This window comes from Psammomys obesus, unplaced genomic scaffold (genome assembly GCF_907164565.1).
Source record: "Psammomys obesus unplaced genomic scaffold, mPsaObe1.curated_primary_1811, whole genome shotgun sequence".
In the NCBI taxonomy this organism is placed as follows: Eukaryota; Metazoa; Chordata; class Mammalia; order Rodentia; family Muridae; genus Psammomys; species Psammomys obesus.
The window spans coordinates 3,590-13,084 of record NW_026592982.1 but is presented as its reverse complement, the minus strand read 5'-3'; the positions used below and the strand labels follow the sequence as shown (position 1 = coordinate 13,084).

Below are 9,495 nucleotides of genomic sequence, written 5' to 3'. Positions count from 1 at the left end.
ACAGCAAAACAAAAGACAAACACCAAAAAGTCTTTCACACAGGGCATGCTATAGCTTGACTTTAGTCCCAATATTCAGGAAGCAGAGGTAGGGGAATCTCTGTGAGTTTCAGGTTGGCCAGGGCTACATCGTAAGACCCTCAAAAAAACCAAAATAAATGAAATAAAAATAAAAAAAAATAAATCTTTCAGTTTTGCTGTGTTTGAAAATATTCGTGATAAACTGTTGGGAGGGGGCGTTTAAAATGAACTTTAATTCACATTTTTATTTCCCTCCTCTTGCAATTTTTCATATTTCTTAAGCTTCCCTTTGATTGCTAAAGTTGCCAGCTCCGGAGCAATTACTTTCTGCAAACAAGTTGTCAGAAGCCTTGCATGAATTTTAGACCTAATTTAATTCACCATTTACTTGCTTATGGAAAAAAAAAAACTTAATTTCTGCAAACCGAATCAACTCTTGATATACTGGGGGTACAGCCTCTTTAAATAGCAGACTGTCAACAGCTAAGCCAGTGTCCTGGGGACAGTCAATGAGTCGGCAGGCAGTCTGTAGACAGGCTGGCTGCATCAGCAAATAGAAGGCCTGCGTCAAGGTACGAGTCCCAAAGCAAGGCTGAGGAGGAAATGACTTCCTGAGCATTTTCCAGATGAGACAATCTGCAAGGAAGGCCTTGCAGAAAGGAGAAGGGAGAGACAGCCCTGGACCACAGGTGGGTGGCAGGCAGAGGTTTTGATGCCTCTAAGACCTCAGGGACAGACAGATTGTCCTCATGGACATCACAGGTGGCCAACCTACTGGTTCTCCTTAGGAGCTTTCTGCCAGTCTCTTGGACCCAGGCAGACAGTCAACAATAAAGGTCACAGTTTCACCCACCTCCAAGTCAGATAGGAAGGCAGGGCTTGGGAGAGGAGGTTGGGTTAATCCCGATGTGCTTGGAGACACTGAGTTGGCCCAAGGGAAAGCCAAGACCAGCAAGGGCTGTCAGCCAGGACTAACCCAGCCAACAGCCAGAACCATCTACCTCTGGATTCCCGAGGCCACCTGCTCTCTTTGTTTAAGCCATTTTCAGTTACTGCTGGTAGCTGATAGGGTTCTAATGTTTTCACTGTAGAGAAAAGGAAAAGCCAGACAAGATTTGAACTCATGTCTTGATTTGAGGTGGAAGTGCCTTATCCCCAGAGGTGGGAAAGGGGTCCACAGGGGCAGTTCCCCCCAGGGTCAGTGAGCAAACACGTGCCTCCATCTTGTCCTGTTTTTCTAAACTGGCAGTACTGTTACTTTCTAAGGCTGCTGGGCAGCTTAACCCCTCCATAATTTCTTTGAAAAGATACAGATTTGTTACCATTGAAACTTCATTTTCCCAAGTGAAATCCCATTTAGATACATTTATGGAGCCATCGCCTCCAGCTCAGCCGGATGGAAGTGTACATGGATTAAAATAATGAACAAACGACCAGCTTTCAACAACTAATCTCACCGAATAACTCACCCTTCTGGTAAAATATTTACTCTGCTCTTTAAAACCTTTCAAATCAACCCACACTCAGGAGGCCTTATGTTACTGGGTGTCTTTTTGTGGCTTAAGGGTCAAGTAATTTTTTTTTTTTTTTTTTAATAAGAGGCAGATTGATTTGGTGTGAGTCTCATCTTGGCAGGGTGAGGCCTCTTGGCCCTTGGCCCTCAGCTCCTTGGGCTGAGGCAGACTCTGGGTTCAGAGGGCCAGTGAGGTCGAGCTCTTGCCTAGGGCTCTGCGTTCCTGGCAATTAAGAATCAGTTTTTTGTTCAATGACCTCAGACTGGTCTGGGCCAGGGTGACTAACAGGAGTAGGTTCGGGGAGCACTGTCCTCCCTCTCTATGCTGAGGAAATAACATTAAAAAATGACCAACTGGAGGAATTATTAAAAATATGGATACCTGGGGTGGGAAGATGGCTCTTGACATGCAAACGTGAGGTCCTGAGTTCAAATCTTCAGGGCACACATAAAAGCCCCCCCACCCCCCCATGGTGGGGAATGCCCTGGAAGCTTTCCTACCGGCTAGCCAGGCGTATGCAGCTGAGAAGCCCATTTCAAACGAGGTGGAAGGTGAAGGCTGACACCCGAGGTTGTCCCCTGACCTCCACATATGCACTATCATACACACAGATTTCAGAATGGTATGAGGGTGGCAAGGTGGCTCAGCAGGTAAAGGCACCTGCTCCTCACGCCTGACGCTTCTCACGCCTGCTGACCCGAGTTCCATCCCCGGGACCCACACAGTGGAAGGAGAGGACTCCCCCTAGTTGCCCTCTGACCTCCACGTGCACCATGGTGTCCGAGCCCACACACATACGCACGTGCAGAAAATAAAATAAATAAAAGCCTTTAAAATAAATAATAAAAGCCTTTAAAAATACTTATGCAGCTACTCAGGGCCTGCCTCACGTGCTGTGTACCGGGAACAGTAAACATGGGCCTGCGGCTCTGAGGACATCAAGGAGAGGGGAGAGGTGGTGTAATGGCGCAATGTGGCCCTTCTGGACATGACATGCAGCTGTGGGGACCTGCCCGAGACCCAGCCGGGGTGGGAGTCGAGCTTTTGTGGCTCTCTCCTGGCAACTGATGGCTGCTGAGAGGAAGGGAGTCGCTTTTCTTCCCAGGTGTGGCTGCTGGTAGGTTTGGCCACACCTATGCAGCCGGAGCCGATAGAACTCAGCAAGCAAGTGATACGGATGGAGGACTTGAAGGTGGGAGGGACATGCTTTGGGGGTGAAGGAAGGAGTTGGGGGGGGGGGGACGGGGAGATATAATTAAGAGGCATTGGCTGCACACATAAAACTATATGAAAAAAGACATGGAAGTGCCGCACATAAATCAACACCTGAACCCTCAGTAGCGAGACAGCTCAAGGCCAGTGCGTTCAACTGAAGGGAAAAAAAAGGCAAAACTGGCCTTCTGAATCTAAATTTCAAGAGCTACTCTGCCTTGTGGGGCTGATTCTGGAAGAGGCTGCAGGACAGACTGACTTCTCTGTGCACAGAGGTGAGGGATGGCAGAGGGTGCTGTCCAGCCAGACAGCTGTCACGGCACATGGCTCTGACCTCAGAGGACTCAGACCCTTGGGTTCCTTTTGCAAAGATCGTATAAAAACCTAACTCAATGTCATCGTGTGGATTAAAGCAAACAGAGGGAAGGAAACCCTCGCCCAGGCATGGCGTCTCTAAATAAACCTTTCCAGGCTGGAGTGCTCAGTGGGTAAAAGCCTGCCAGGGAAGCCCATTGACCCGAGTTTCACAGCTGAAACTCAAGTGGAGGCCAACAGACTCACAGATATCCCCAGGCCTCTACACAGGGCATGGCACCTGCACTCATATCCACACATACAAGAACCACCACCCTTAAAAAGGTGCTAAAAAACAATAACCTTTGCCAGGTTCTACGCAGAGATGGGGCAATCAGAGCTGTTTCCTGCTCATTTTGGGTGCTAACACCAACATACTATCTAAATTCTTCCAGCATGTTTGGTCTGATTAAAAAGACATAAACACAAAAAAGCAGAACACAGTCATCTTTATGGAAAGCCTCTAACTTGCAAACAGGATGCTTATAAAGTTTGTTTCCTATGGACTGCCTGCCTTGGAGGATGCCATTGCTCTCAGTGCCCGAGGCAAGGTGGGATTCAAGGGGTTCTCAGAGGCCATCCAACCTTCAGCTCCCCAGGATCCTGCAGTGACCCAGGAGCGTAAGGGTTAGCTCTTCCCGAATGCTGCCTGGCTGGGTCGCTGGGTCCGTGATGGGGGCTAACAGGGATTCTGATGAGCAGAAGGGGAAGTCGAGGCTGCCTGAAATAGTTGGGGAGCAGGGGTTTCAATGCAGGGGTCTCTCCAGCTGACCCAGGTGGCGCAGGAAGATGGAGTCTGGCTGGCTAGGAGGCTGCCGGGGAGGCTTACCAGTGTCCTCAGTGCTGTCACACACCTACCTTCAGGCGTTCTCCTCTCAGGTGGAGGCTGGACAGGCGGCCGGTTTGTGAAGGCCAAGCCTTTGCTTCAAAGCTTGGAAAAGTAGCCCGGACACTTGAGATTTGTACCTGCACTGGGAGCCAGTGGAGCCTGTGGGTTGAGCTTAGGGTGGCTATTTCCCTGTACCCGCCTACCTGTTGTGAGATGGGAGGCAGGTGGGGAAGTCAAGCCCTCTTCCCTGCCAGAAGTGGTTTTGATTGGCTGTTTAGCACTGTGACTAAGCAGGACTCCGGCCTATTGTGAAGACTTTTTTTTTTTTTTTTTAAAGAGCACTAGTGTTTTGCTTGCATGCATGTGGGAGTGTCTGAGCCCCTGGAACTAGTTATAGACAGTTGTGAGTAACCATGTGGGTGCTAGGACTTGAACTCTGGTCCTCTGGAAGAGCAGCCATTGCTCTAACCACTGAGCAGTCTCTCCAGCTCCCTGAGAAACTTTTCTAGATCAAACGGGACCATAAATTTTTCCTCCCAGGCAGCCTCCAGGAACAAGTGTCCCTGGGGAAGTTTCCCAGAATTCTACCTGCACCCAGCAACGCCTTCTCTGGCTCCAGGTTTCCAGAGGCTTCAGTTGACAATCTAACTTGGCATCCACTTTCCCATCTGAAAACTGGGAACATACTGGACACAAGGACTCCCCAACAGCAGGGTTTCCAGCACCTTTTTCATGACAGGTGTTTATTGGTCGCGGCACCTGCGTGGAAGGCAGGCAAACAGCTTCCTGAACCACCCCACTGACTTCTAGTGACAAGCAGTCCTAAAGTTTCCATTTATAAAAAACAATTTCCTGCATGCAGGTTGCTGCTGGTCTGTCCCAGCCTGACAGTGGCTCACTGAGGTGCTTAACCTATAGTGCCATTCACTGGATAGGAATTCCTTTTTGAGAGCAAGCCCAGAAACAAAATTTTAGGAGCTTCTGTGACCCCCATGCTTCCTATAATTAAGAAATAGGACAAAGGTCTTTATAACCTGTCTGCAACACAAATGATAAAATGAATGCCCTACTTGTCAGGGTTTCCTCTACGAAGGACCACATCATTCTTCAACTTTTAATTATTCATGTTATTTTATTGTATGAAATCACTCTGTGGGGACAGTGACATAGATTGCCTTCCAGGTCATCAAAAGCGGCCTCCAGGCTAAGCCTCCAACACCAGAATTCCAAATGTAAAGAGTTTATTATCTATCTTCTTTTATCAACAATAGTATTCACTGTGCAAGAATTTAGACAAGAAACAGTTCAAGTAAAACAGTATTTCTTAAAACCCGCACTCCCCACAGTCGCTGAGCATGTCTCAGCCATGTGACTGGCGGTAGACTCATGGGTCTTTTGGTTTCTTCCCTTTCAGTCAGTGGGTTCTGACGTTCCATCAGATGGGCATTGAAGGCCCCACCAATGCTGCTAGCATCTCATGCAAAACTCTGATAGACACTTCGGCACAAACAATTATTAGATGTTCTCGGCCACTTGGAAAAATATTTGACACTCTAGTAGTGTCAGCTCAACAGTCACTTTGCACTGAAAGGGAATGAACCCTAAACATACACGTCTCACGGTCCGGCTTCTGCCAAGGGGAGGAGATACTAGTCACCTAAGTAAAAAGTATTCTGCCACTTCATCAAACAGCAGCTACCACGAAAGAACAGTGGGGAGAGGACTTCAGAAAAATTACCAAAAAGTCTGACAATTTTATGCAGAAACCGCCAAAGTTTTAGTGTTTAATAATTAAGAGAACCGACCAGGATGTGAAGATGCCAAGGTTGAGAAACTGGGGGATGGAGATAGAGGGTAGGGGGACACTCTACAGACTACGCAGGCTGTGATAAGAATGCACGCTTTATAAACCTGTCGACACATAGTAGTTGGTTGCACAAAGCAACTTGATTTTCTCTTGGCTTGGGAAAACGACGCTCTGGATTCAGTGTGAATTATCAGCAGCCTGTAGAAGAAGGAAACAGTCAACAGCATCAACGGCAGCAAAGAGGACACAGCGAGCCACCCCCGGATCTATCAAGAACAAATTCCACTGGAGTTATCTGCTGAATTACTCATGCTCTAGGTACGCTATTCTAAAATTCAAATTATTGATACTCTTAAGAAAATGCCACTGTGAATAAAGTTCACTTATGTGTGTCCCTCTATGTGGGTCTGTGCAGGTGAGTGCCGGGAGAGCAATGGATCCTTCGAAGGTGGAGCTGCAGTGGCGAGCAGCGTCATGTGAGTGCTGGGAACTAAACTTGGGTCCTCTGCAAGAACACATAAGCTCTAAGTAGCTGAGCCATCTCTGCAGCCATCTTCTTTAGCCATCTTAATTCAAAATTCTCTGAAACCACCTCTTATTTTCATTTCCTTGTGTTTCCCCATCAGTTGAATGCCTTCAATCCTACAGTCTTTTAGTTCTTGACTAATGGGATTTTCAGCCATAGTACAGCGAAACTCCCTAGCAGCTTCCAAGACCCACTGGACACTCTACCGCTCCTCTCTACTTAGGCCTGAGGATAACACGGCACATACCAACAGTTATGTGAGTATCTTACAGTGGGGCTGTTTATGTATCCCAACCCCCGTCTCGTCTCTTGGATTTCAGAACAACCTCTATTTTAGTCACTGAAAAGCTGGTTCCAGGCCATGTCCAGAAACTAAGAAGGGAGCTAAGGATTTTCCATTGTACATTATCTTGATGCGCTTCACAAAAAACTCTTGGTAAATTTCACTAAGAAATTAAGATGCAGCTGAGCGAGGTGGCACAGGCTTGTAATCCCAGCACTCTGGGATGCAGAGGCAGGTGGATCTCTTTGAGTTCGAGGCCAGCCTGGTCTACAAAGTGAGTCCAGGACAGCCAGAACTGCACAGAGAAACCCTGTCAAAAACAAAACAAAACAAAACAAAACTGTAAGTGCCCTTCCCCCACAAACACAACTGCAGGCTAAAAGTAAGAAATTCACTACACTAAGCAGTTTTGAGACTCCGTCATCGTCTGATATCTGAAATGATTTAGTGGAAATTTAATCCAGTCTAGAGTAAAGGAGTCAAATCTATAATAAAAGTCACAAAAGTCTTTAGGCTTTAACATAAATGTTCATGTTGGTGGCCTGAATTCCCTCCTATTTCCAAAGAGAAAATAATAAAACAATCTTCCAGTGATCAGGGCAGGGCACCAAAACCAAATGCCCTGAAATGACATCATCCAGTGGACCCCAGATCCCTGCTTAACAGCCAGAGAGACGTATCCAGGTATGTCCAATGCGGGGCCCAGGATACAATTCACAAAACTGTAAACTTACTTTAAAATCAAAGCTCAAGATGCTGAAGATGGTTCAGCAGTTAAGGGCACCTGTTGCTCTTTGCGAGGGCCCATTTTGATTCCTAGGACCCCCATGGTGGCAAGTCCTGTCTGTAATTCTAGTTCCAGCGATCTGATGCCTTCTTCGGGCCTCACATAGCACCAGAATTGCATGAGGTGCATATTCGAGCAAAACACTCATATGTAAATAAATTTAAAAAAAAAAATGAGTTTTGTCTTTTGTCACCAATTTCACTCTTTTTAAATGGGACCTTTGTAGCTGACAACATTTTGTTGCGATGTGTAAGGCTTGGACATACCTGGCAGTGACAGTTTTAAGTAACAAAAAATCGGAAATGTGAATTCTACCTAAAAAACTAGTGTTCAAATTTCAAAACTTGGGAGTCCATGGGTGGGTGTGCAGAGCCATGCCTGCTGAGAAATGACATGAAGAAAGCTATCAACCACATCAAAATAACACTTACAGCTGGGGACATCTTTAATCCCAGCTTCCAGGGAGAGGCAGGCAGATTACTGTGAGTTTGAGGCCAGCCTGATCTACAACGGGAGTCTAGGACAGCCAAGGCTATACAGAGAGATCCTGTCTCGAAAAAAACCAAAACAAAACCCAACAAAATCGCACTTATGGGCCACGGTCTGTGGTGTACGCTACCATACCGGTGCTCTCCCTGGACCTCAGCTCTTCTGGGCAGCAGTGGCAATCTTGTTTTCACCTTCCAGTTCTTCCACTCCAGCCTGGGTCATGAGGTCAGCGATGTTTTTCTCCAGATCGTCAATGCGACTGCTCATGTCATCGAGTGGCGTGCAGTTAAAGAGCCGCACACCAGCAACACCTCCCCTCCCCACTACCCTTCAGGCCCCTGCAGACTGGCTTACACAGCTGCTTCCCTAGTTTTGTTCTGGCTACAGTGACAGCCTGGCAGTCAGGGGTTCAGGGGACCTGGGTGAGTTCTCTTCCCTAAGCCTGAATTTCTTCATCGATCCCAGAGGACTCTCTACCCCACTGGTAAGGTTACAAAGTGGATTGGAGACTGAGGGACTCAATGAACATGCCCAGCCAACATGTACATGCAGTCCCTCTACTGGTGTTCCAGAGGGGGGCCCAACATGGACTTGGGTAGGCCACCTATGTTTCTGGCTCTTGGCACAGTCCTCCTTGGGAACACAATATAGCCAAGATCAATAAAGAAATTTCTAAGTGGGGCTGGAGAGATGGGTCAGCGGTTAAGAGCACTTGAGGCTCAGTGTGGTTCCCAGTACCTACACTGGGCAGCTCACAACCGCCTGTAACTCCAGCTCAAGGGGATCCAACGCCTCTGATCTCAGTCACTCACAGCACCCTCCTTACACATAATTAAAAAAAAAATTAAGCTTTTGTTAAAAAATAAGGGGATTTCTAAATGACTAACTGAAGTCGGTTTGCAAACCACCCACTCACCCCCCCCCCACAGTTAAGAAGCTGCCTCCGAACCATCAAAAGGATATTCCTTCCGATGATCTGGTCCGACATGATCTGAAACTTGTCTTGCATCTGCTGTAAGAGCGTCTCCACCTAAGAGAAACCAGAACAAGTCAGCCGTTTCCAGCCTATCCCGAGACCCCTTTCCTGGAACGCGAGTAGGGAGACGGGTTGGGGGGACGCTCGGCAGGTGTGCGAGGCCTTCAGTAAGGACCAGCCAGGTCGGGTTCGGTGTTCCCGATGGTCAGGTCCGTGGGGTCCGGGGGGGGTCAAGGGAGGGCGAGCCCCGCAGGTGCGCGGGCCGAGGTCGCTGGCCACACCCCACGCCAGGGCCGAGAGCGGCCACGGAGTGTCGGGGCCCATGTGAGGCTGCCGCTTACCACCAAGGTGATGTCCTGCATGGTCTTGGGGTCCGTCTCGGCCATCTCACCGGTGCCCAGCTTGGCGGCGATGTCTCGGAACCGTCACCTACACTTCGGTTTCTTGGCGCAGACGCCCCAAAGCCGCCAGTTCTCGCGACAACATAGTCGCGGGGCCGCGAGGCACTGTGGGTGCTGTAGTTTCCGCCACTCACCGGAAGAGATTAGGAACCTTAGAGCGGCCAGTCTGCGTATAGGCTCCGCCCCTCGCTCTTAGCTCCTCCTTCATCCCCGCCCAGCTCCACCCCGCACGCAGGGATGAGCAGGAGAGAAAAGCCGGAAGTGGGCCAAGATTACGGGGATCAGCGACGACCTCAT

At 48.5% G+C, this 9,495-nt stretch overlaps 1 protein-coding gene across 1 annotated transcript; it reads right to left on the bottom strand.

Annotated features, from left to right (window-relative positions):
* Positions 1-5,041: 5,041 nt before the first annotated feature.
* Positions 5,042-9,279, bottom strand: Hsbp1 (heat shock factor binding protein 1). The gene is made up of 4 exons (XM_055616223.1): positions 9,139-9,279; positions 8,785-8,851; positions 7,957-8,096; positions 5,042-5,934 (listed from the first exon to the last, which is right to left on the bottom strand). Exons 1-3 carry the CDS (start codon positions 9,181-9,183, stop codon positions 7,975-7,977), a joined length of 234 nt encoding a protein of 77 aa, XP_055472198.1. The 5' UTR covers positions 9,184-9,279; the 3' UTR covers positions 5,042-5,934; positions 7,957-7,974.
* Between the last annotated feature and the right edge of the window lie 216 nt (positions 9,280-9,495).